Source organism: Salmo salar, chromosome ssa20, assembly GCF_905237065.1.
Source record: "Salmo salar chromosome ssa20, Ssal_v3.1, whole genome shotgun sequence".
NCBI classification, from domain to species: Eukaryota; Metazoa; Chordata; class Actinopteri; order Salmoniformes; family Salmonidae; genus Salmo; species Salmo salar.
The window spans coordinates 27,051,756-27,079,036 of record NC_059461.1 but is presented as its reverse complement, the minus strand read 5'-3'; the positions used below and the strand labels follow the sequence as shown (position 1 = coordinate 27,079,036).

Here is a 27,281-nt window from a genome sequence, read left to right as displayed (position 1 = left end):
GCTATTGGAAAGTTTTTACTGAAAGTGTTTAGTCTACTTTCATTCAGCTAGTGTAGCCATTCAATTAAATTGTAAGTTGCAAGAAAAATGTAGAACCAAGAAACCAAGACAAATCTAAAGTAGAACCAGGCAAGAGTCCACTTGAGCATCAATGGAGGCTACTTGGATGCAGGGGTCTCCTTCCCAGAGTACCAAGAGCTTACCACAGAGGAGAGAGCCCACGCAGGGCGCATTGTGTCGAGATCAGCCCCTAGCGACGGTGTTATAAGGAATTCAAAACGAAGCACCCCTCTTCGCAAAAATATTGCTCGTGACAGGCGTTGCATGCGCAATGAACGGTTTTGCTGTTGATTCCAAGTAGCCTACAGTATAAAATGAGTCCGCGTCATTCCCTGACATCTTCCTTCGAGAGAGGGCTGGAATCTCAGGTAGGCTTGCTACGGTTTTCTATCGGTCTGCATCTATTGTGAGCATTAGGCTGCATTTCACGTATTGCAGTTCAGTGTGCTTTTATTAAATATTTTTTTCCACAACTGCAGTTGCATGAATAAAGGAACATTGTACACACATATGGGAACTAGCTGATTCTGTCATGAAACATTGATGGAGCGCTCGCTGCGCTTCAGTTTATCTGAATGATCTCATTGAACATTTATTTGAATTCGAAAATTATAGAATTATTACATAGACCTATGGTATGAAATATGATGCTATTTCTATAAAAGGACCCAATGGAACATAGTTTTTATCTACCTTATGTACGTGTTGAAGATGAAACCAAGTAAATAGATAGCATATTATTTTCAGCTCTAACAAAAGCTTTGAATGAGTGAAATTACTTGAATACCAATAGTATGTATACTGTGCCATACAGCCGACTAAACAGTAAGGTACAAGCTATACTGACGTCATTTTATGTTTAACATAAACCAATGCTTCTATAAAACTGATATTAGGCTACAGTCTGTCTGTTGTAAAATACAGCGTCATATGTATCCTGATTAATTGGTATAGGCTCATGATTCTTTGACGTATTTCAATTTATTATCCATTTCGTTCATGAATAATGTGGTCCATTAATAACCACTGATTATGGCAAAGCTTCATGCAGTCTCCATTCCTCCACCAACATCTCTACACACCCATGTGCATTATGTGCCTCTTTACAATGAGATTGGTGGCAGACTTCAATTCATTCTCCCAGGTCTGGATGATTCCTTGTTGCAGTTGTGTTGTGGGACAAGAGCCCTGGTAAGCCATTTGGGAGATGCTGTGGTTGCAGTAAGCTTCCTCTCATCTCATCCCTGGGCGTTGCTGCAGGATTTGAGAGAAACACATCAGTGCTTGATGTGCCTCCATTCCAGACCTGACTCAGGCAGATTGATTCTAAATTATTGCTTCTATGACAAGAGTCTATGACAAGAGTCTATGACAAGAGTCTATGACAAGAGTTGGGGATGGTGGTATTGGGAGTACTATCATCATTTCAGGTTCTCTCAGTATAGTCAGTGTTTCGCCTCGATTATTCCCTAGATTAGGCTTGCCTGAATAATGGACCACAGGACCAGTCTATGGTTGGTTTTGGTTTTAACCTCAACATGGTTGTGGTTCAGATACCCCTGTTGTGAATATGCCCTGAAGAGGAGGTTGAGACATCACACACCAAACATCCCCTGACCAATAGAACAATGGCACAACCATAAGGCTTATGTTTTCCTGATATTTGTGCCATTGTTTTATTGTTGAGGTTAACACCAAGCATGGACTGGTCCTGTGGTCCATTTACTCAGGGAAGCCTAATCTAGTGAAAATATAGGCGAAACACTGACTATATTGACAAACCCTGAAATGACCATCTCAAGCTCTCGCCATAGTCCTGAAGCATGGCGATTACATGGGGGAGGGGAGATAAGACTGAATGAACAGCTTGCGATATCTGCAGTTGCCTCCTCTCACATGAGCAACTACTGTAACGATTGGTCAACACCCTTGCACCCTCTCGTTCTCTCTCTCTCTCTCTCTCTCTCTGCTTCTCTCTCTACCATGCTATCTATGTGCATCAGCTGCTGTAGAGAAAGAGAATGGAATGGCGAGAGAGGAGGAAAAATGTGACCATGTGTGTCAAGAGACAGGGGGAGTGAGAGGGGGAGGAAAAGATGAGCTTCACACCATATACAGTATACACTGAGTGTACAAAACATTAGGAACACCTGCTCTTTCCATGACAGACTGACCATGTGAATATAGGTGAAAGCTATGATCCCTTATTGATGTCACCTGTTAAATCCGCTTCAATCAGTGTAGATGAAGGGGAGGAGACAGGTTAAAGAAGGATTTGTAAGCCTTGAGACAATTGAGACATGGATTTTGTATGTGTGCCATTCAGAGGGTGAATGGGCAAGACAAAATATTTAAGTGCCTTTGAACGGGGTATGGTAGTAGGTGCCAGGCGCACGGGTTTGTGTCAAGAACTGTAACGCTGCTGGATTTTTCAACCTCAACAGTTTCCTGTGTGTGTCAAGAATAGTCACCACCCAAATTACATTCAGCCAACTTAACACAACTGAGGGAAGCATTGGAGTCAGCATGGGCCAGCATCCCTGTGTAATGCTTTCGACACCTTGTCGAGAACATGCCCCAACGAATTGAGGCTGTTCTGAGGGCAACGGGGGGTGCAACTCAATATTAGGAAGGTGTTCCTAATGTTTGGTATATACAGTATATATACAGTTGAACACACTAATCATAAATTCTTTGACTATTCTCCCATTGTTATCTTAATCCGTACTTCCCCAGATTTCTTTATGGGCATTAAAAACACCACACCATATTACCTTCCTATCAATCCCTGCTACAGTTGAAGTCGGAAGTTTACATACACCTTAGCCAAATACATTTAAACTCAGTTTTTCACAATTCCTGTGATTTAATCCTTGTAAAAATGCCCTGTCTTAGGTCAGTTAGGATCAACACTTTATTTTAAGAATGTGAAATGTCAGAATAATAGTAAGGAGAATGATTTATTTCAGCTTTTATTTCTTTTATCACATTCCCAGTGGGTCAGAAGTTTACATACACTCAATTAGTATTTGGTAGCATTGCCTTTAAATTGTTTCTCTTGGGTCAAATGTTTCAGGTAGCTTTCCACAAGCTACCCACAATAAGTTGGGTGAATTTTGGCCCATTCCTCCTGACAGAGCTGGTGTAACTGAGTCAGGTTTGTAGGCCTCCTTGCTCGCACATGCTTTTTCAGTTCTGCCCACAAATCTTCTATAGGATTGAGGTCAGGGCTTTGTGATGGCCACTCCAATACCTTGACTTTGTTGTCCTTAAGCCATTTTGCACAACTCTGGAAGTATGGTTGGTGTCAGTGTCCATTTGGAAGACCCATTTGCGACCAAGCTTTAACTTGCTGAGTGATGTCTTGAGATGTTGCTTCAATATATCCACATAATTTTCCGTCGTCATGATGCCATCTATTTTGTGAAGTGCACCAGTCCCTCCTGCAGCAAAGCACCCCCACAACATGATGCTGCCACCCCTGTGCTTCATGGTTGGGATGGTGTTCTTTGGCTTGCAAGCCCCCCCCCCCCCTTTTCCTCCAAACATAACGATGGTCATTATGGTCAAACAGTTCTATTTTTGTTTCATCAGACTAGAGGACATTTCTCCGAAAAGTACGATCTTTGTCCCCATGTGTAGTTGCAAACCTTAGTCTGGCTTTTTTATGGCGGTTTTGGAGCAGTGGCTTCTTCCTTACTGAGCAGCCTTTCAGGTTATGTCGATATAGGACTCGTTTTACTGTGGATATAGATACTTTTGTACCTGTTTACTCCAACATCTTCACAAGGTCCTTTGCTGTTGTTCTGGGATTGATTTGCGTTTTTTGCACCAAAGTACGTTCATCTCTAGGAGACAGAACGTGTCTCCTTGCTGATCGGTATGACGGCAGCGTGGTCCCATGGTGTTTATACTTGCGCACTATTGTTTGTACAGATGAACGTGGTATTTTCAGGCATTTGGAAATTGCTCCCAAAGATGGACCAGACTTGTGGAGGTCTACAATTTTTTTCTGAGGTCTTGGCTGATTTCTTTAGATTTTCTCATGATGTCAAGCAAAGAGGCACTGAGTTTGAAGGAAGGCCTTGAAATACATCCACAGGTACACCTCCAATTGACTCAAATTATGTCAATTAGCCTATCAGAAGCTTCTAAAGCCATGACATAATTTTCTGGAATTTTCCAAGCTGTTTAAAGGCACAGTCAGCTTAGTGTATGTAAACTTCTGACCCACTGGAATTGTGATACAGTGAATTATAAGTGAAATAATAATTAATTTGTCTGTAAACAATTGTAGAGAGAGAGAGAGAGAGAGAGAGAGAGAGAGAGAGAGAGAAATTATTTTTATGATAGAGGTAGAAAAAAAGATTGGAAAGAGACACATAAGTGCTCTGCAAGCGAACTACATAATTTAAGGCTGGAAGGCAGATGTACCCATATTCCAGTATCTTTGGGTTTGTTTCCTTAGACCATGCTCTCTTAGGGGACCGGTTCTTGTTCGATTCTATTTCTAGGACTGAAGGAAGGCCATCAGGCTAGAGGCATTATTAAGGGTTGAAATTCAGCACACTAGTCATTAGTAATTAGTTATGTGTTTTGTACCCCTATTTATTTTTCCTCTGAAATTAGATTTAACGTGACGCACACATACATGCATGCACACACACACACACACACACACACACACACACACACACACACACACACACACACACACACACACACACACACACACACACACACACACACACACACACACACAGTATTTTATCAATCCAATTTTCTTCTTCTGATCTCCTTGTTACCATGGTCACAGATGGTAAAGGTAGTTCTGTTCCTCTTCTTCATGTTCCTCGGAAATCCATATTTGGGGAAAAGATAAAAGCCTGAACTGCATCATATTGTATTTGATTTCTGTGCATGAATTTGTGTTTTTTTTTTTTTACGTACATGACTGCTGTACACAGTTTGTTGATTGGATAGCTATATGAATGGTTATGTGTGTTGTGTCTCCATGTCCAAAGGGAGTGAGATGTTTTTCTTTGTACTCCTCTAAGGATCATCAAAGCGTGGGATCAGGATCGATTGACAGAGTGGGTTCCCCTGGACACTTGTTATCACAGCTCTCCAAAAGCTGCTGTGGTGATGAAGAGAAGGGCCATTGATGAGACAATAACTCCACAGTCCACCCAAAAGAGAGGTTTAGAATCAGAACTGGCCATATCTATAGCCTGGCCTTGATTAGGGTTGAATCTGTGACAAGTGCCTCACACTCCAATAGAGAGAATCAACCGCAGACTCAGTCCAATAGATAATATTCTTCTAAAATTAGTTGCCACTGGCAACCCTTTAGCAGCATAGACAGACCAACCTAAGCTGTGGTGATGGAGAGGACCACTGCTGACCCCACTACATCACCAAGTGACAGGTCATTAAGACAGTTGGCTCATCAAAAGCCTTTCCTAATGGGGTAATTGTAGAGAGGGAGTGAGTGTTGAGTGGTACTGCCTAAGCCTATCATGAAGTCAGTGACCGAGCGGTTTCCCTTGTAATCAAACTGCTGAACCTACATTTTTAAATCAAAATGTGTCCTATCACGGGTCATTAAATGTTCAAGAAACGCTGACTGACAACCTCACCCAAAATTGCCAAATCCATATAAATAAATAATCAATCTTTGCATGTGGATTCTGTTTTTGGAATTGATAATTGAAGCAGATCACAATCCCTACCAGTTTGTCAATACACTCTGCTTCAGTGCACAATTTAAAAAAAACATTTTTATTTCACCTTTATTTCACCAGGTAGGCTAGTTGAGAACAAGTTCTCATTTACAACTGCGACCTGGCCAAGATAAAGCAAAGCAGTGTGACATAGATAACATAGAGTTACACATGGAGTAAACAATAAACAAGCCAATAACACAATAAACAAGTCAATGATACAGCAGAAAAAAAGAAAGTCTATATACAGTGTGTGCAAAAGGCATGAGGAGGTAGGCAATAAATAGGCCATAGTAGCGAAGAATTACAATTTATCAGATTAACACTGGAGTGATAAATGAGCAGATGATGATGTGCAAGTAGAGATACTGGTGTGCAAATGAGCAGAAAAGTAAATAAAATAAAAACAGTATGGGGATGAGGTAGGTAGATTGGGTGGGCTATTTACAGATGGACTATGTACAGCTGCAGCGATCGGTTAGCAGCTCAGGTAGCTGATGTTTAAAGTTGGTGAGAGAAATAAAAGTCTCCAACTTCAGCAATTTTTGCAATTGATGTCTTCATCATCCTGCTGTACGGTTGAGGCTGTTTGATGGGAGGAAGCTGAGGAGTGAGCACATGCAACACAGTCAGATCGTAACATATCTCCCTGTCTTGTCACATCACTGCAACTTAAGCTGTACTTAAACAGGTTGAACATGAATGTCAGGAGTCAGGACACATGTCCCATCAAGAGGAATGCCTCAGGGTCAGAAGTTAAACTGACTTGGCTAGTTAAATAAAGGTTCAATAAAATAAAATAAACATTTAACTAGGTTAGTTTTCTTGAGATGAAAATCCTTTTTTCAAGAGAGATCTGTGGGTGCGAGGGGGCTCTTTGTTTGCAAACAGGGATCTGTTGAAAAACACTCAGGGACATGGTACCTGCTAGTTTTCTGGCGGGGCCAGAGGGAGTGTCAGATAGCCAGCAGCTGAAGTGTGCCAGCTCCTCATGGCTGATTTCCAGCAGAACAGCCGGGGGCCCACCAGAGGCATCGGCATTATCCTCAGAGAGACAATAGAGACAGAACGGGAGCGATTCTATTTCCCTCCTCCGCTTAGGCCACGTACAAACATGTCTAGTTTAATAGCCATATTTCAAGGCTTGTGAGTAACAATATAAGCCATGAGATTTTGACATTGGAAGATGCGTGGTTTAATGTAATGCCCCATGCACATCTGATTATGCCTGTCTTCCTGAGATGGAGAGAGGTAGTGAGGAAATGAGTGGAAAATGACTCACAACTCTAGAGTTTAATCTCCACATCCCTCTTCTCACTTCTGGGGTACGGCAAGGATGAGTCACCAGACTATGAGCTGGGAGCACATGAGGGATGAGGAGCCCATCCTGAAATATAATCAGGTGGATGCTGCCTTTATGATGAATGGTGTCTGCATAATGCTTGCATTTTCAGGTTGCCAAAGTCAGGATTGCAATTGTTCAATGACTCAATTTAAATAGGCCTACACATGCAACAGATCATGTTGGAATTAAATCGATTTTTTTCTGAAGATGCCTGTAGATTTGTATTTGTTTTCATCATGCTAAGAGACCATAGGTACAATTGCGTCCTATTTATGTGTGAAGTGTTGTTTGTACAGTATGTGTGTGAGTGTGTACTTATCATTTGTATGTGTTTGTGTGCCAGCCCTCTCCAGTCCCTTCTCTTATTGGCTCTATTTGGATGAAATTGCCGTGTCTGCAGGGTAGTGACAGCGCAAGTGCTTGGTGGTCACAGGAGGGTCTTTCCTGTTTGTTACCCAAAGGGGCTGAATCTGGAAATATGCCTCCCTAGAGGAAGTGGTGGTGGCTGTGAGACCTAGGGAGGGCCATCCTCTCTCATCCGAAGAGAGGTGAAGCCGCCTCTTTGTTCCTCACAGATGGCCACACAGATGGTTCCTGCTGACCCGTTCATATGACTGAAAACAGGGCTAATACTGTATGGCACATTTCCATACAGGATTTACCCCAGTGCTTTACCCAAAAGGCTCAAACTTTCCATCTACGCAGGCCGACAGCCGTGTCTCACTGGGCCATGGCTCCGGCGGACATGCTCTCACTTGGAGCCAAAGCCAGGCCACTTGTATTTTTCTGATGACACTTACATAAAAATGGCTAACTGTGAACTTTAACAGCTTCTCACAAAGCAACTGTTTTGATTATGCAGAGGTTGTTGATTCTGCTCTTTTTATTTTAATTTATTTAATTGAATCTTTATTTAACTAGGCAAGTCAGTTCAGAACAAATTCTTATTTACAATGACTCTCTTCACAAGTCTCAGTGTCTGTGTCAGCCCTAGCTATGGAAACACTATTTCCCTATTATAACATAAGGGTGTATACAGTACACTAGTGTAACACTGGTGGTACGGTCGAAGAGTACCATATGTGACATGTACTGTATGTCCTAGACGAGGAAGAGCCCCTCCCCTCCGCTAAACCACAGCCACATCTCTCACCAACAGGCATACCAACAGGCTCCCAAAAGAAGCCCCTTTCCTGTCCTCCCCATCCCTCCTTCCTGCCAAGCTCTCCTTTATCGCATCATTTTTTCTCCTTCTTCCTTTCCCCCCAGAGCCCACGGTACGTGTTCAGACACACAATGTCTTGCAGATAGAGTAATGAATAACTAAAGTGCACACTAAGGCCTTAAAAATGAGAAAGAGAAACCGCTTCACTGGAGTGAGGAGCAGTGGAGGATGGGGTGGGAGTTGTAAATAATTAAGAAATGCTGAGCGAAGTTTTTGTCCTGCAGTAGAGGGTTACTTGGTGCAGTGCTTTACAGTTCTGTCCATATGTAGGCCTCAGGGTTGCTATCTCACCATCTCACCCCCCTCTCCTGCTGGGCTGACGAGAATGGGCCTTTCACTCAAACCAATGGCCTCCCCAGTCCCCTGCCCATTTCCCCAGAACACATTAACGCCAGAAGCACTCTTTGATCCCAATGACAAAGATACAATTTTGGAATGCGGCGTTTCATCGGTTGTAATGAGAAAGTTGATTATATTTAAGGATAACGTAGGGAGTGGAAGTTAGAAGATAAATGAGCCAAAGTGAGTATGAGCATGGGAGAGTGACTCTGACCATGTAAATCATTCATCAAACCTCATAAAAATATTCAAAATGTAATTTCAGCATCAAGTAATGGATGTAGGTATAACCACATTCAGTTGCCAAACACCGAAGATAAAAATTCCACGAATAGGGATGTTCGTTCCACATGTTGTTATATGAAATTGTTTCATTGATAATCTGATAGTTAAGAAAGCCCAAAGAAAAGCTTCCCAAACAGAAACCACTGATTTGTTGAAGAGTAGGAAAAAGGTTATTTTAGAGTACCTTTCAAGGAAATACCATGACTGATATACAAACACTTCTGTAAAGATTGCTTTTAAAAGATTGTCTGCATCGGCCCATTGCCCGTTGGATGCTTCAGTGCTTCTTATCACTGAAATATAATTATGTTTTTCGCCAGAAACGTTCATATTCTGAAATGGAAATGTTCATTTCCATGAACGGAGCATTTGGGTCAGAGTATCCATGTGTCTTTATATATAAAGTGTGTGAGGGCAAACAAGACAAGGTGTGGAAGGGCTCTATTCTAGCCAGGTCTCTCTGGGATTCTCGACATAACACCATCTACTCTCCATCGGTGCACACCCCAGGAGTCCTGACTACCTCCCACCTACCCACACAGATCAGTGATGCCAAAGGCTCTGGTCCAGGACCCCACTACCAAGCATCTCTGCAGCTGCGCTTACTACTGCCAACAGACTCTTTGGCTAAAAGCGTGTGCTTTTTTTAAATGTAGAGAATTGGCTGGTTGAGTCCTCAATCAGTCCCACTGAAACCAGCAAGAATATTGCTGTAACCGCCCCAATAAACATTCCTACCCTGGCCACTGTAACATGCAGAATGGTATGGTTCGGTTTAGTAGTGGGAAAAGGGTTTAATAAGGGGTGGGCTTGGGGGACTTGTCAGCACTGCTACACACAAGTGGTTTACAGGGCAACATCCTGTGCCAACCAATCAGGGTGTTTTTTTCCTAATGGCTTTTGTTAGTCCTCTGCTAACATTATTTCCAGGTTTTTATGGCTAAAAGGCCAGCTCAGCTCAGCATAAGGAGGGTGTGGTTAACAGACAGAGGCAGAGCAGAGGCACAAGCCCTTTGTCACGACTTCCACCGAAGGTGGCTCCTCTCCCTGTTCGGGCGGCGCTCGGCGGTCGTCGTCACCGGTCTACTAGCTGCCACCGATCCTTTTTCCTTTTTGTTTAGTCATGTCTGTTTTGATTGTTCACCTGTGTCTAGTTGAGGTTGATTAGTTGGTGTATTTAACCTCGCCCTACCCATTTTGTTTCGTGCGGGTTTGTTTGCGTTTTCCTGTCTTTGGTTTTGGGTGGCGTATATTTTGTTCATTGTTTTTAACAGGTGTTTTTCCCTAGACTATGTTCTAGTGATTTTTGTGGACTGCTATTTAGTCTGTGCCTGTTGTGTTTGATGAACTGTTAATAAATACGCCTTCTCCGTATTTACTCCTCTCCTGCGCCTGACTTGTACACCCACCTCTCCTCGAGACCTGACACCCTTCAGCAGCTGGTTCTGCGGTAGACTTACTGAAGACTCTCAGAGCATGGTGGTCCTTTCTTAGCATATTGCAACTTAATGGCAGAAATGTAATATTTCATGTGGAAAAGTGTGCTTTTGTGCTTCTCACATCAATATCTGTTGTGTGTGTAATGTAAATTCACTTATGGCTATAGTGTGATTCTTGGTGGAATGATGACACAAAGCCCCTTGAACAGAAGAGTGATTAATGCATCAAATTGCCATCAATACCTCTCAAAAGGAATTGGCTGTGTCAGCTCAGCAGTACAGCCCTTTTTTGTCACATCAGCCCTCAGGGAGTCAACAACAGCCAATGGCAAGCCATGTTGGCTGTAGCAGCAGTGCCCTGAAGCTGGACACAGGCTTTTTCAAGCTCCACCCCTAAATAACTTTCAATTCTGTGAGTCACAATAGGAACTGCCCCGATGAATGATTAATTAAACTAAAACCAATCTGTGGGAGTTTGCATTATTCTCAGAGTCTCATTAACCCACTTAAGACTTTTCTCTCTTGTCTCAGAGCAGGGCAGAGGAATTCTAACGCTGGAAATTCAGTGCAGAAGGACTCCTGTAATGGTGTATCTCCATTAAAAATGATATAAAGGTGGGACATAACCCAGTTATAACCCAAGTGATTGTGGTCATAATGGTCTTGATATTGTGCTGTAATTAACAGATGCAAGGTAGTCAGCTCCCTGTTATGGACTTCAGGAGAGCGAGAGAGCGAGAGCGAGAGAGCGAGAGAGAGAGAGAGAGAGAGAGAGAGAGAGAGAGAGAGAGAGAGAGAGAGAGAGAGAGAGAGAGAGAGAGAGAGAGAGAGAGAGAGAGAGAGAGAGAGAGAGAGAGAGAGAGAGAGAGAGAGAGAGAGAGAGAGAGAGAGAGAGAGAGAGAGAGAGAGAGAGAGAGAGAGAGAGAGAGAGAGAGAGAGAGAGAGAGAGAGAGAGAGAGAGAGAGAGAGAGAGAGAGAGAGAGAGAGAGAGAGAGAGAGAGAGAGAGAGAGAGAGAGAGAGAGAGAGAGAGAAAAGGTCTTGGCAGAGCGGTGTGTCCATTGCAGTCAGAGCTTCAGGAAGGGTTCATACTACAATGGGAGGGAGCAAGCTAGTCATACTATACCTAGTAGTGTTTGAAACCAGTGTTTCACTTTCCCTTGTTTTTTTCCTTTGTTTTACAGCCGTACATTCAAGTAATTCAGGAACACCATTGGAACATTGCTGGAAACACGTCTTTATCTCTCCCCTGCGAACAGGTTGGGTTGGAGGGGATGTGAGGCTGCGGTGCTGAAAGACACACACTAGTAGGCCTATGGACTATCCTGTTAGTCACTTGATTGAGTCACAGGTTTCTAAATGGGTCCTTTCCACCCCTGTATGAGGGGATGAGTGATGGTAATGATGAAGGAGACAATGATGTTGGTGCTCTGGTTTCCTCCATGTCTCCATCTCTCTTTCTCCTCCCCCATCTTACCCTCTGTCTTCCATTATTCTTTTCTGGCACAGCTTCACATGGTTCTGCATGGTTGTTTCTCCTGTCCCCGGGCACCGCTGTGCTGTGCAGTGAGCAGTGCTGGCTCTCAGACCCCGCGTCATTTGGTAAAATGCAGGAGAAAATGCCAGCTTCTTCTCAAGGCACAATACACAACCTGACTGACTCACTTGAATGAGATGAATGAATGACGAGCTGGTTGACTCTCCAACACTGAATGAGATGAATGAATGACGAGCTGGTTGACTCTCCAACACTGAATGAGATGAATGAATGACGAGCTGGTTGACTCTCCAACACTGAATGAGATGAATGAATGACGAGCTGGTTGACTCTCCAACACTGAATGAGATGAATGAATGACGAGCTGGTTGACTCTCCAACACTGAATGAGGGTCATAGTAAAGATGATGCAGACTAAGTGCCAACCCTGCATCATACTTATTGAGACAGACTCATTTAAAGAGAAGGCTGTTGAAGGCTGTTGACCAGCATGTCGTGTCCTTTCTCTGAATCAGTCCCCTGAAGGTCTCTGCTAATGAGCTCCGTGCAGCCAGCACTGACAGGAAACCTACTTCAGCTGAGGCGTTTTCTCTTGCACACTCACCCCAGTGACGCAACAGTGTCTATCTGCAGCGATACAAAGCTTTGTCTTGGTGAGAGCTGCTCGTCCAGTGTCTGTGTGGTGGATGTCTGAGTATCTCTCCACCTCTGCTCCCCCTCCTCTCCTCTCTCTCTATCTGCCTCCCCAGGATAACCATCCTGAACAAAAGAGGGATGATTCATTTTGTGTGCAGTGAAGGAGAATCATAGTTGTGAGACTCAGCCTATGGGATGTATACCGTGTTATACATTTATGTTGTTCCCTTCGCGAGCTGGACAGTGGGAAATAATGAATGAATGCCGGGTGCACTTACTGTAGTCTACATTTGCATAGTGTGACAGGTTCCAGGCTAATACAATAAGGCATCCTCCCACATGGAAATTGTTGTACATTCTGCTGGTGATTTCAATAAACAAGCAGTATCAGAATAAGTTGGAGTGTTAGCCTACAGGAGTTAATACTGTAGATCAGTGTCACCCCCCACCTTTCTCTCTCTCGCACTTCTAGCTATGTTCTGCAGTGCTCATCTGGAGTTCTGTGGAGTAATCGGAGCAAACTGAAGACAAATTAGATTGAATGATTTTCCTTTTTCCTCCTTCCTTACACTTTCTTTATTCTCTATCTTTTTCTGTCTCACCCTCGCTCTCTCCAATCACATTTCTTTATTCTCTATCTTTTTCTGTCTCACCCTCGCTCTCTCCAATCACATTTCTTTATTCTCTATCTTTTTCTGTCTCACCCTCGCTCTCTCCAATCACATTTCTTTATTCTCTATCTTTTTCTGTCTCACCCTCGCTCTCTCCAATCACATTTCTTTATTCTCTATCTTTTTCTGTCTCACCCTCGCTCTCTCCAATCACATTTCTTTATTCTCTATCTTTTTCTGTCTCACCCTCGCTCTCTCCAATCACATTTCTTTATTCTCTATCTTTTTCTGTCTCACCCTCGCTCTCTCCAATCACACCACATCACATCTCAGTTCCTGGCTATTGTCAGCCTTGGAAGGAGGAGCCTCTAAAACGGAGACAGGCTGCTGTGGAAAAAGGATTGTTGACCCTCCCCACCCTGCTCATTCCCTGAGGACCCGCCCTGTTGCTGGTTGGGTGTCGCTACTCGCTCTGCCTGGTGGTGGCCCTTAGGAGATTTGAGTCTCGTGCACCTACACACACCCGCTGCGTACAGGTACATTCAGGTACATTCAGATTTAATTGCTCAGTGGTTGCATCACTGTGGCACATAAACATGGATTGTACTGTAAGAATTGGCTAGACATTGGGAGACATGGTTTATCTATTGTTACCATAAGAGTTTACACAGATCACAGCTGATATGATTGTTATTCATAGCCCTTGTTGGTATTGTAATGTACTGTATCAGTATCAGACTCTTACATCAATTAGAGTAAGTGTGTGTGGTGACAAGTCAATTCAAGGCCATTACAATCCTGGCCCACACACTTGGAGCAGACAGAGGGTTCTGCCTGCTGATGAGAGTGCAGCAATATTAGTGCTGAAGTCAGTGCTGCATAAGCAGGGGAGATTAAATGTGACCGTCAATAAATTGTGTCAATTGACAGTTAGTTATTCTTTCCTGCATGGATTTCATGGATTGATTTGAGTTGTGGTAAAGATGAGATAACTTTGAATAAACAATTCAGCGTAATAATCTAACAATGTGTGACCCATATTCATTTCATGTGTGACAAGAGGAGAATTGTTCATGTTGTTTCCAATGAAGATATCACAGAACGTTATTGCACATCTTAAAATACAGCCTAAGTGATTTAGGGCAATGAGTCTCTGTAGCTTCACAGAACAAAAATATAAACGCAACATGCAACAATTTTGAGTTACATTTCATATAAGGAAATCAGTCAATTGAAATAAATAATTTAGGCCCTAATCTATGGATTTCACATTACTGGAAATACAGCTATGGATCTGTTGGTCACAGATACAGTACCTTTAAAAACAAGCTAGGGGCGTGGATCAGAAAACCAGTCAGCATTTGGTGTGACCTTCATTTGCCTCATGCAGCGCAACACATCTCCTTGGCATAGAGTTGATCAGGCTGTTGATTGTGGTCTGTGGAATGTTGTCCCACTCCTCTTTAATGGCTGTACGAAGTTGTTGGATATTGGCGGGAACTGGAACACGCTGTTGTACATGCTGATCCAGAGTATCCCAAACATGCTTAATGGGTGACATGTCTGTTGAGTATGCAGGCCTTGGAAGAACAGGGAAATGTTCAGATTCCAGGAATTGTGTACAGATCCTTGCAACATGGGGCCGTGCATTATCATGGTGAAACATGAGGGGATGGCGGCGTATGAATGCCACGACAATGGGCCTCAGGATCTTGTCACGGTATCTCTCAAATTGCCATCGATAAAATGCAATTGTGTTCGTTGTCCGTAGCTTATGCCTGCCCATACCATAACCCCACTGCCACCATGGGGCACTCTGTTCACAACGTTGACATCAGAAAACCGCTCACCCACACAACGCCATACATGCTGTCTGCCATCTCCCCGGTACAGTTGAAACCGGGATTTATCTGTGAAGAGCACACTTCTTCAGCGTGCCAGTGGCCATCGAAGGTGAGCATTTGACCACTGAAGTCGGTTACAACACTGAACAGGCTGGTTGGACGTACTGCCAAATTCTCTAAAATGACGTTGGGGGCGGCTTATGGTAGAAAAATTAACATTAAATTATCTGGCAACAGCTCTGGTGGACATTCCTGCAGTCAGCAAGCCAATTGCACGCTCCCTCAAAACTTGGGTCATCTGTGGCATTGTGTTGTTTGACAAAACTGCACATTTCAGAGTGCTCTTTTATTGTGCCCAGCACAAGGTGTACCTGTGTAATTATCATGCTGTTTAATCAGCTTCTTGATATGCCTCACCTGTCAGGTGGATGGATTATTTTGGCAAAGGAGAATTGCTCACTAACTGGGATGTAAACAAAATTAGTGCACATTTTTTTAAAGAAATACGCCTTTTGTGCGTATGGAAAATTTCTGGGATCTTTTATTTCATCTCATAAAGTTTATATTTTTGTTCAGTATAAGAAGTTCTTGTATGTAGCATTTATCATTTAACTGTGTGTGTCTCATCTCTGTGTGTGTCCACCTGCAGAGTGCGATAGTGCAGCAGCCATGACGGACGCAGTGATGGGCGGTAGCTCAGACCGCTGGGTACCCAACGACAGGCAGAGGAGCATGCATGCCAAGTAAGAACTGGTGGCAGAACAGCAGGCACACTGGGTACACTAAGCACCCTGCGGGAATCGCCGGGCACAGCTGCCTGCTGCATGGTGCTGTTAACCCTTCATGGTGCTGTTAAACATTCCAAGCCTTCGCAGGCAATAATCTATTTTTTCCTCTCCTGTCTGTTTTCTTTTCATCTCTGCCCTGGCTGGGACTCAGTGATAAGGAACAGTAAGTAGAAAAGCTCTCACTCCATCTCTCTTATCTTCCCCCCTCTGCACTGCTCCAATCTACTATTATAGTGTGTGTTTGTGTATGTAAGGTATGTTTATAGGTAAGTGTAGATTCACTCGTGAATGATTGGATGTTCACATATGTTTCGGACACAATGACAGGGTGTTTGTACAATGTGCAAATGTGCATTAGGCCATTATGGTATTATTTGTATTACGTCCTGTCTCTTTGTCCATTGCATACCGCTGTCTATTTGTCCACTCTTCTGTTTGAGCGTTATTTTGCATGTACATTTGATTTCACACTGTATGTCTGAGGGTTTGACCTGGACTAGCAAACTATGCATGCCTCAGCCCCAGACAGTTTTCCTGTGTGGTTGTCAGGGGTAACTGGACTAACCAGGTCAGGCCTGGTCCCGGCGCTCCGGACCTGACTGACGAGGAGAAGGAGATCATTAACGGTGTGATCGCCCGTGCTGAGAAGATGGAGGCCATGGAGCAGGAGAGAATTGGGTGAGAACTGAAGAGACATTCTGAGCTAATAGATTGGAGCTCCATTGCATTGCATACCTCAGTGTTGTTACATTTTCAGCTCTACAAAAATGCTGCACAAGATGATAGAATTACAGACAACATTATTCAATCAGTTGGACTATCATTACCACATTTACCCAACTGAACTTTATGTTCTACTGGTAATTGGCTGTAATGAGAGTTGTCCCAACTGCTGCAGGCGCCTGGTGAACCGTCTAGATGACATGAAGAAGACGGTGTGTGGGGACGGGGTGAACCGCTGTCTGCTGTGTGGGGAGCAGCTGGGTGTGCCAGGGGTCAGCTCAGTGGTGTGTGAGGACTGCAAAAAGGTATGTGCAGTATGGGGGTTGGAAAGATTGGTTTTTGGCCCATCCCTAGAAGGCAAAGGGACCATGTTAGGCCACAATAGAGCCTGAGCAATGAAATGGTACGGTAATTTATGACATTGTGACCTCTTTGTGAACCTGTGTCTCCTCTACTGTAGCACATGTGCACCAAGTGTGGAGTGCAGAGTGGGAGCCGGCCGTGCTCTGTGTGGCTCTGCAAGATCTGCAGCGAACAACGAGAGGTGAGTGTTTCTGTGAAACATACATGGTGACAGGGATATGTCATAGCGTGATGTTACACTATGTGTCATAGTCAATTAAAAGACATGGTGTGTGAAAAATGCAAAGTGACGATTCACTTCAAGCGAGACAAGGGATCAGGGAGATTAACAGTGAGTGTACTCTCTTTCAAAAAAAGGCTTCCAAAAGGGTTCTTCAGCTGTCCCCATAGGATAACCATTTTTGGTTCCAAGTAGAACCATTTTTGGTTCCAGATAGAACTCTTTTGGGTTCCATGTAGAACTCTCTGTGTAAAGGGTTCTACCTGGAACTCAAAAGGGTTCTACCTGGAACAAAAAAGGGTTCTACCTGGAACAAAATAGGGCTCTTGCTATGGGGACAGCCGAAGAACCCTTTTAGGTTCTAGATAGCACCTTTTTTCTAAGATTGTAGGTGTCAGTGTTAAAGCTTGTATGACGCAGGCCATTCTTTTTGGACCCCAGGAGACTAGCTGTTGTCATGGCGTCAGCTATTGGGGATCTGAAAGATGAAAGATTCTTCATCATCTCTTAGGTGTGGAAGCGATCTGGTGCCTGGTTCTTTAAAGGCTTCCCCAAGCAGTTCCTGCCCTCGCCCATGCCCATCTCCAAGTCCAGAGAGTCAAGCGCCCAGCGGGCCTCAGAACCCCAGGAGCCAGCAGCCTCTGACCCCAGGGCTGCTGGTAGTCAGCCCCAGCCACAGGCACAGGCCAGAGGTAACCAGGCCAGACAGAGCTGTGGGAGTTGTTTCAGGTTGATTGCTTTCTTGGCTTGTGAGAGTGGCAAAGTAGATACAGACTTGGTCTGTTTTCATTAACTTGCCGGCAGAATGAAACAGATTCAGCGAACTAATTATAGCTAAATGGGAATGATGTTGCCCTGAACTCAATATTACATTCTAAAACGACTTGAAAGAGAAAGCAACGGAAAGCCTGAATTGTATCTACAATGTTCTTTAGCGATGATGTAGACTGTGATTTCAGATTTCTAAATTTAGCAGACCTATTTTGTCTTTTGTTGGCAACGTATCCCAGTGGGCAATGTACACACAGGAGAGGTCCTAATTCATGAACATTTACCACAGGCGGCTGGTGGCACCTTAATTAGGGAGGAGGGGCTCATAGTAATGGCTGCAATGGAATAAATGGAATGGTATCAAACACCATTCCATTTAATCCACTCAAGCCATTATTTTGAGTCATCCTCCCCTCAGCAGCCTCCTGTGCTGAAGTTGCATACGAAACATTACAGAAGACCAAGCAGTAGTAAGAGTTTGTAGGGGTGAGAAAGGCAGCACAGGACACTGAGTCTATCTCCCAGGTCCAGAGGAGAGTCACGCTCCTAGTTATGACCAGCAGGGAGCAGGTGAGTCATTCAGTCAACCCAAGTATTACTTCAACAGAACCTAATCATGCTACCACCCTAACCCAATCCTCGACCCAGTACTGTACATTAGAGTACCATGCTTGCCCTATAGCCACCCTCTCAAAGCACCATCTCTCCAGTTTCATCAGACAAACATCATCAGATGTTGGGAACTCCCACTGGCTTCCAGTCCCTCCAAATATTTATTTCTCTTATTCATTTCTCATCATTACCATGAAAGCCCAGATCTGTTTCACAAAATGGGCACTGCCACCTCCTCTCAGACAGCCAGATCCAGGAGTGGGTGGTTTCAGTTAGGCAGTGGGAAGTACATGCTGGGGCAAGCCTGGCACCTCCAGGGGGCCCTGGCAATCTGCTCCCACTTGCAGCAGTGTCATTACCATTCTAGTGAGATATCCTCATAAAAGAAAGTAAGGGGGAAAGGTAGAGTAAAAAGCCAGGCTTCATGATGTGATCAAGGTTGCCTGCCACGGCTTGTTGTACTGTATGTAGGTCAATGCCTGTGCATTGGAAAAACTGCAACATCAAAAGGATTCACAGAGACTAGGGAGAATTATGGATTCCACTGCAGCGTAGTCTTAGTGATACACTGACGTGTGTGTGTGTGTGTGTGTGTGTGTGTGTGTGTGTGTGTGTGTGTGTGTGTGTGTGTGTGTGTGTGTGTGTGTGTGTGTGTGTGTGTGTGTGTGTGTGTGTGTGTGGGGGCCTATATGTGTGCACGCTTGTTCATGTGTGCATGTGTGTTGCAGGACCAGAGGCACAGGGGCGTGCTGGCAAACCACCTGTGGCCCATAAGCCGACAGAGGTTCGCATTGCCGCTGGTGGGGCTAGCCCTGGCTACACTGAGGGAGGTGCCCAGAACAGCCCAGTGGTGCTGCAGAAGGCTGTTACAGTCCAGAGCTCCAGGCCCCCTCCAGCAGCATCAGCCAAGCAGGGTAGGGAAAAGCTGGACTCACATCACCAGAACAGCCTTGACACTGAAACACACTTTTCATTCATAGAGGATGGAATTATGAGTGACCAATGCATAAAAACAAATCATTACCTTGTATGTGCTTGTAGCTCCACTGGAGATGGAGGGAGGTGGCTACTCCACTATCACTGCTCCAGCGGAGGATAGAGTGACTCCTGCAGTGCGGGAGGAGAAGAGACAGCCTGCCGCCTACAACCCCCCTCCTGCTCGACAACAAGCCCCCCCGCCTGAGGAGGAGGAGGATGCAAACAGCTGTGATTCGGATGAGGCCAGTAAGTGACCATCTTGTCCTTCCAGCTAGACCTCTACCACATGGGCTCTGTGTCTGTTGCTTCAGTGATCTCTCTCTACGTATTCCAGGCTGTTTTAAGTCAACATATAAAGACTCTGCTCTTTGCATTTGTTTACATAGTCATTCAGCAGACACTTTTATCCAGTCTGTTGTAACATCTCCATGTTTGATCTCTTACTCTTTTGAGTCGGCGGTCTTTGTAGCATTCTAAGCATATCAATCATCTAATAATACTAGCAGCCAACGTGTATCCTTCTAGTAGAATTCATGGAGCTCTATTGGAGATGATATACGATACCCACCATATGTTATCCAAGCATGTGAATCAATATCTTGGAAGAAAAGTATAAGAGGATGTAAAACGAGTCAATAGTGAGTCTGTAATGAGAAACTGTAATGGAACAATTTTTTTTAATGTCTCCCTTGAGTGATGGGAATCGTGTCATGCCAGTCGTACGTCATGTTCCATCCCTCTAGCGGTGAATAGCCTTTCCTCTCTCCCTGGGGGATGGGGCTTTAATTTACTTTGAGGTCTGGGAATTTAGCACAGAACCCATTATTTGTGATACGAGAGCTCTGACGGGATCTATATTTCCCTTGTGTTTGATTAGTTCCCAAATGTTACAGCAGAAATGGCAGAAATAGCAGAGGCTTCATTGGTTGTAGTTATCTATGGAGTGGACAGTGCTAGGACAGTCAGGTCCTGTTGTGCAGGATCAGTTACTCAGAGATGTCCTGGTTCTGTATGCTCAATGGTATAAAGGGTTGGTAGTAGAACATAATTTGTTTGTATCTACAGTGCCTTCAGAAGTATTCACACCCCTTGACTTTTTACATTTTGATATGTTACAGCCTGAATTTAAAATGGATTACATTGAGATTTTGTGTCACTGGCCTACACAATACCCAATAATGTCAGTTTAAAAAATTTTTTAAACAAATATTTAAAAAAGGAAGAGCTGAAATGTCTTGAGTCAATAAGTATTCAACCCCTTTGTTATGGCAAGCCTAAATAAGTTCAGAAGTAAAAATTGACTTAACAAGTCATATAATAAGTAGCATGGACTCTGTCTGCAATAATAGTGTTTAACATGATTTTTGAACCTATTCTCTGTACCCCACACATACAATTATATGTAAGGTCCCTCAGTCGAGCAGTGAATTTCAAACATAGATTCAACCACAAAGACCAGGGAGGTTTTCCAATGCCTCGCATAGAAAAGCACCTATTGGTAGATGGGTTAAAATAAAAAAGCAGACATTGAATACCCTTTTGAGCATGGTGAAGTTATTAATTACACTTTGGATTGTGTTTCAATACACCCAGTCACTACAAAGATGAAGGCATCCTTCCTAACTCAGTTGCCGAAGAGGAAGGAAACCAATCAGAGATTTCACTATGAGGCCAATGGTGACTTTAAAACAGTTACAGAGTTTAATGGCTGTGACAGGAAAACTGAGGATGGATCAACAACATTGTAGTTATTCCACAATACTAACCTAAATGACAAAGTGAAAAGAAGGAAGCCTGTACAGAATAAAACAAACATCCTGTTTGCAATAAGGCTCTAAAGTAAAACTGCAAAAAATATGGCAAAGAAATTAACTTAACCTTAATACAAAGCATTATGTTTGGGGCAAATCCAACACAACACATCACTAAGTTTCCACTTTTCATATTTACAAGCATGGTGGTGGCTGTATCATGTTATGGGTATGCTTGTCATCTGCAAGGACTAGAGAGTGTTTTGGGGGGGATAAAAATTTACGGAAAAGAGCTAAGCACAGGAAAAATCCTAGAGGAAACCCAGGTTCAGTCTGCTTTCCAACAGGCAATGGGGGACAAATTCACCTTTCAGCAGGACAATAACCTAAAACACAAGGCCAAATATACACTGGAGTTGCTTACCATTAAATATTCCTGAGTGGCCCAGTTACAGTTTTGACTTAAATTGGCTTGAAAATCTAAGGCAAGACTTAAAAATGGCTGTAATTATTGCCAACGGTGATTCTAACATGTATTGACTCAGGGGTGTGAATACTTGTAATATGTAAATTACATATTTATTTATTTCATTTTCGATAAATTTGCTAACATTTCTAAAAACATGTTTTTACTTGATCATTATGGGGTATTGTGTGTAGATGGGTGAGAAAAAAAATCTATTTAATCCATTTTGAATTCAGGCTGTAACACAACAAAATGTGGAATAAGTCAAGGGGTATGAATACTTTTTGAAGGCACTGTAGTTACTGGAGATGGCATTATATCATACAAATTACATTTGTGCATTTTCTTTTGTCTGTCTGTACTCTTAATGTTTTCCAGCCATTTGAAATTGTATTAGCTCGGGATGTGTAAGGGCTGGTAGGAGTTAGAGAGAATTCAGTGCACTGGGCTACTGGAGTTGCAGGTTATAAAAGCTAGCCTTCCAACCATTACAATGTGGTGGTTTGGAGCTGTTGGGGGTTTACTGTTTTAAATGAAGGGATGATAGATTTAAACCTATTGATTATCAGTATCACCACAGTTTTGTTCTCCCTTAACATCTATGTATAGACTCCCATTGAACTGCTCTGTAGCTGAATGTCCAGTACTTTTTACTGTTATCAGTCCATTTTATTTACATTTTTCATATTCTGATTGAATTGGGGTATTTCTGTCTTTTTAACTAAAACATTATTTTCCTGAATGTGTTCCTTTGTGAGTCATATTTTTAGTTTCCTTGATATTACAGTAATATTTTGCTGCTTTTTAATGACATTTTCTATTAATATGTGGACGGATGCATAATATATTTAATCTGTTTACAGACCATTTAGGCTGCAGATTCACTGTTGGATTATGCATTTCTCCCTCCTTTATCAGTTCACCGCTTGATCTTCTGTTCTTTTGTCTGCCCTCTGGCGTGAACCTCATGTCTCTATTACTGCTGGCAGTCTCATTGTTTTCTGATACTTTGAGAATCTTTCCTAGTCTAGACTCTCTTTACAACTCAGTGCCTTTTGTCTTAGATGTACTTCTAGTGTCTGTGTTCCAGTGCAGTCAGAGTAGACACCCTGTTTGTTATCTGATCTAATGACTGCCCTGGATGTTTTTCAGCCACTCTTGGCGCGCTGGAGTTCAGCTTGCTTTATGAGCAGGAGAACAACAGTCTCCACTGCAGCATCCTTAAAGCCAAGGTACCACCTATTGCACTCATTTACTCACCCTGAGACAATTACACTGATGTGGCCTGTGTTTAAAAGATGCTGCCGCAGTAGTTCAAATTTACAGGGACTCCTTGTCCCTGCTGTCCTGTCTGGTGACATAAAGAGTATGTGTTGTCTTGTCTTTCCCTCAGGGACTGAAGCCCATGGACTCCAATGGACTGGCTGATCCATATGTCAAGCTGCATCTGCTGCCAGGGGCCAGTAAGGTGATGGAATTCACCTTCCTTACTTTCTACCTAGGGGTTAACATATGCTTGTGTATTTATTATGGTATGTGTCATGATTCAGAAAAATCTGAGAATGATGTCTATGATGCTATGATACACGCCCATTAGCTCAAGCCTGCCGCCTTGTGGCATAAGGATTATCCATTGTACTACATACAAAGCTCCATTGCCTCTATCCAGCCTCAGATATAAGTGCTGAAGTCAAGTTCCTTATCTTGATCTCTTGTATCTACTCTCATGTGCTGCAGTCCACCAAGTTACGCACCAAAACCCTGAGAAACACCCGTAACCCAGCCTGGAACGAGACCCTGGTCTACCACGGACTCACAGATGAGGACATGCAGCGCAAGACTCTCAGGTGGATACTGGAAGCAGAGAAACAAAACACAGGGTTCACTAAACATCAAGACAACACTAAACCACAAAACGATTTATTTCCTGTCTTGTTGTCTCCATTTGTTGACATGGTTTTATCTAAGGGCTGAATTGTTTTACTTTCCATGATTTCTTCCATGGATGTTATGATCCAATATTATTGATGTCCTGTATGGGTTGATGCAGGATCTCCGTCTGTGATGAGGACAAGTTTGGACATAATGAGTTTATTGGAGAAACTCGCGTTGCACTGAAGAAACTGAAGATCAACCAGAAGAAAAACTTCAACGTGTGTCTAGAGAGAGTTGTCCCTGTAAGTAGTATATCATCCTGCTTCACACATTAAATATACAGTAAGAGTCCCATTTGTTTCAATGTCTGATAGGACCACCCATATCCATATCCTTCCACAGACAAAGAAGACCGCAACAGCTGGAGGGGCTCGAGGCATTTCGCTCTATGAGGATGAGGTATTGGTGTATGACCAGCATGCGTGGGCATGTGGACTACCGCTACATGTCCTCATACAAATCATGTCTTCATGATATGATATAAAATGTCACTCTTCCATTCTCTCTCACCCATCTTTCGCTCCCTGTTTTCTCTTTCTCTCTAACCACCCCACCTCACCCCCCTCGCTCTCTCCAGGGTGGGAAGGAGGGTGGAGATGTGGAGGAGCGTGGTCGTATCCTTATCTCCCTCGTGTACAGCACCCAGCAGAACCGCCTGCTTGTGGGTGTGGTGCGCTGCGTTCACCTGGCCTCCATGGACGCCAATGGATACTCTGACCCATTCGTTGAAATGTCCGTGTCTGTTTCACTGTGATTGCTATCAGGAGTGATTACAAACACACGTTCTTCTCTAACACTTTTCCAGTGTTTAGATGATGAAGTATTTCACTTTTCTCTCAAATATCAAAACAAATTGAATTATGTCAAAGTTATTCATTTGCACAGTAGAATACATCTGTTTTGAAATGTATTTCGTATCCCCAAATGCAGGATGACAACATCAAAATATGTTTGTCTTGTTTGTGATGTGTTTAGATGCCTGAAACCTGATATGGGGAAGAAGGCCAAGAACAAAACAAATATCAAGAAGAAAACCCTGAACCCAGAGTACAACGAGGTCAGTTCCCTGTTGGTCCCACGCAATAATAATACAAGACCGAAGTAACCATCTGACAGCTGTACTTTGTTTGTGCTTTTAATATTAAATGTCTGTCAATACCTCAATGTATGGATTTGTGTACTGATTTAAATTCCATTTATTGGAGATCGTGAGGGGGATGACTTCTCATTTGTTGTGTTACAGGAATTTAGCTATGACATCAAGCACAGCGACCTGGCTAAAAAGACCCTGGACATCTCAGTGTGGGACTACGACATTGGGAAATCCAACGATTACATCGGTAAGATCCATAGGAGATGCATTCGAGATCTACTAGACCTCGTTGAAATGTTCCATGTTGTGCCAGTCCTCTCACCCTCCACTCCCTATCTGTGGGTCTGCTGTAGGTGGGTGCCAGCTGGGCATCACAGCCAAAGGGGAGCAGCTGAAGCACTGGTATGAGTGCCTGAAGAACAAGGACAAGAAGATAGAGCGCTGGCACACCCTGTTGAATGAGAATCCTGTCAACAGCAACTAACCCCCACCTTGCATGAGCTAAGTCCTCTCCCTCTACACTCAGCCCCCTCTCCTCTCTCTACCCTGTCTAACCTCCCTCCACACCTCCCCAAGAACCTTCATTTTAGTTTTTGTTTTATTGTACTTACCGGTAGTCTTCCTGTCTGGCTGTCTTCATTCTTTCATGCCCTCAACCCAACCCACCACATGCACCCTTCCCATCCTCCCCTGTTTTCCCAGGTGTGATGTTCCCTTCTCCTATCTCTCCCCCTTTACTGAGACTTATCTGCCAAGTGGACTCCCCAAGAGGCAAAACATGGTATACTTTAAAATCATCCTTCAAATTCAACAATTTAAGGCAAAAAATTATGTTAACGTTTGACATTGCAGTATACAGTTGCATTGAGACGAGCATGCCTGTTGAAGGTGTTATTGAACTTGACACATCCCAAAATAAATAAAAATCAATTTGAAATGCACTATCACAAAAGACGACGAAGCAATATGTTATGGCATTCTATGTGGGATAACATCTGCAGCACCCATTGAACTATGAAGTTCATTAGACTGGCAGGTTGATTTCTGGTAAAATGACACCATACGGTATTATTACCACTTGTATGAGAACGCAAAACCACATGAAAACACTCTGAGGACACACAGCTGTTAATTTAATGATATCTAATTAATATTATGGCATTCTCATGAAGAAGTTTCACATGTTGCTGATCTTCTGAAATTGAGGATAAACATATTCTGGACTATGAAAAAGGGCATGATTCACAAATCAATTCAATGACATTTAGTTTGGAGAGTATATTTCTTAGTTTTTTAATGTATTACATACTAAAATTAATAGGCAATTTAAGTAACTCATATTTATTAATTTCAGTATCAGTTTAAAGATTTTGAATGATAGCACTCCTGGTAGAAAAAAATGTACTCACTTTCTGTCAAGTGTTCACTTTTAGTCCTTATTTGAGTCCTGTTTATAGCACCCTGGTCTCATTGACTAGACTTAACATAGTAAATGTAAATCCAGGACACTCAAATTAGCATGATATGTTATGTTTGGTATGGTTACATAAGACAGATGGTTACTTAAGGTAGAGTGGGGTGGGTCAGCGTATACCGCAAATGCCTAGCAACCCAAAGGTTGCGAGTTTGAATCTCATCATGGACAACTTTAACATTTTAGCTAATTAGCAACTTTTCAACTACTTAGTACTTTTTAGCTACTTTGCAACTACTTAGCCTGTTCGCTAACCCTTCCCCTAACCTTAACCCTTTTAATTAACCCTAACCCTAACCTTAACCCTTTAACTTAACTCCTACACTTAACCCTAACCTTAACCCCTGGCCTAGCTAATGTTAGCCAGCTAGCTAACGTTATCCACCTAGCCACCTAGCTAGAATTTTTAACATATCATACGTTTTGCAAATTCATAATATATTGTACATTCTTGCAAATTCATAACATATACCGTAAATTCCGGACTATAAGCCGCAACTTTTTTCCCAGGCTTTGAACCTCGCGGCTTAAACAATGACGCGGCTAATATATGGATTTTTCCCGCTTTCAATTTTTTTTTCTTCAGAAAAACACATTCTGTGACGTGCTCAGTTTTTTGCCGGCATGAAGCTTTCATTAGACCAATGAAATTGCCGAACGGGTTAAGGGCAAACAACTTTTTTGTTTACTGTTTAGATTAAATCGAGCGCTCTCAAACTTCCCATCATTCTGATTACGGTAATCATTTTGTCACCCTCATCATGGCAAAGACACGGAGAAATGCATATGATGCAGCTTTCAAATTGAAGGCGATTGATCTGGCTGTTGGAAAAGGAAATAGAGCTGCGTGAGGAATTGACTCAGTGCAAAAAGACAACTAAAGCTTACTGCAATTTTTTTTTTTTTACAAGCCGTGTTTCGTTAAAGCCTATTTATTTTTGTTACAAGCAGTGTTTCGTTAAAGCCTATTTATTTTTGTTACAAGCCGTGTTTCGTTAAAGCCTATTTATTTTTGTTACAAGCCGTGTTTCGTTAAAGCCTGTGTAAAGTTCATTTGTTTCAATGTACCGGTAGGCACCTGTGGCTTATAGACATGTGCGGCTT

General features: G+C 43.0%; 1 protein-coding gene across 6 annotated transcripts; it reads left to right on the top strand.

Moving 5' to 3' along the window:
- The first annotated feature begins 157 nt into the window (after positions 1-157).
- Positions 158-25,647, top strand: LOC106580372 (rabphilin-3A). 6 transcript variants are annotated; one of them, XM_014161351.2, is made up of 19 exons: positions 194-428; positions 5,118-5,153; positions 15,653-15,746; positions 15,943-15,954; positions 16,341-16,469; positions 16,690-16,819; positions 16,975-17,058; positions 17,609-17,789; positions 19,209-19,394; positions 19,522-19,704; positions 22,828-22,907; positions 23,069-23,143; positions 23,413-23,522; positions 23,726-23,852; positions 23,953-24,009; positions 24,188-24,342; positions 24,586-24,667; positions 24,854-24,950; positions 25,057-25,647. In XM_014161351.2, exons 3-19 carry the CDS (start codon positions 15,673-15,675, stop codon positions 25,185-25,187), a joined length of 1,893 nt encoding a protein of 630 aa, XP_014016826.2. In that variant the 5' UTR covers positions 194-428; positions 5,118-5,153; positions 15,653-15,672; the 3' UTR covers positions 25,188-25,647. The 6 variants fall into 6 exon arrangements, with proteins under 6 accessions (XP_014016819.2, XP_014016826.2, XP_014016823.2 ...); XM_014161348.2 differs by lacking the exon at positions 5,118-5,153 and adding an exon at positions 13,493-13,695 and having other exon boundaries at positions 200-428; XM_045703122.1 differs by lacking the exon at positions 5,118-5,153 and adding an exon at positions 13,493-13,705 and having other exon boundaries at positions 200-428.
- The last annotated feature ends 1,634 nt before the right edge of the window (positions 25,648-27,281 follow it).

What these genes read in the sequence shown, in the direction of transcription:
- LOC106580372 (XM_014161344.2), top strand. Translation starts at nt 15,673, where the DNA reads ATGACGGACGCAGTGATGGGCGGTAGCTCAGACCGCTGGGTACCCAAC. An exon ending in TTTCGCTCTATGAGGATGAG is followed by an intron (nt 24,010 to 24,187) that starts GTATTGGTGTAT and finishes CGCTCTCTCCAG; the next exon opens with GGTGGGAAGGAGGGTGGAGA. An exon ending in TGAACCCAGAGTACAACGAG is followed by an intron (nt 24,668 to 24,853) that starts GTCAGTTCCCTG and finishes GTTGTGTTACAG; the next exon opens with GAATTTAGCTATGACATCAA.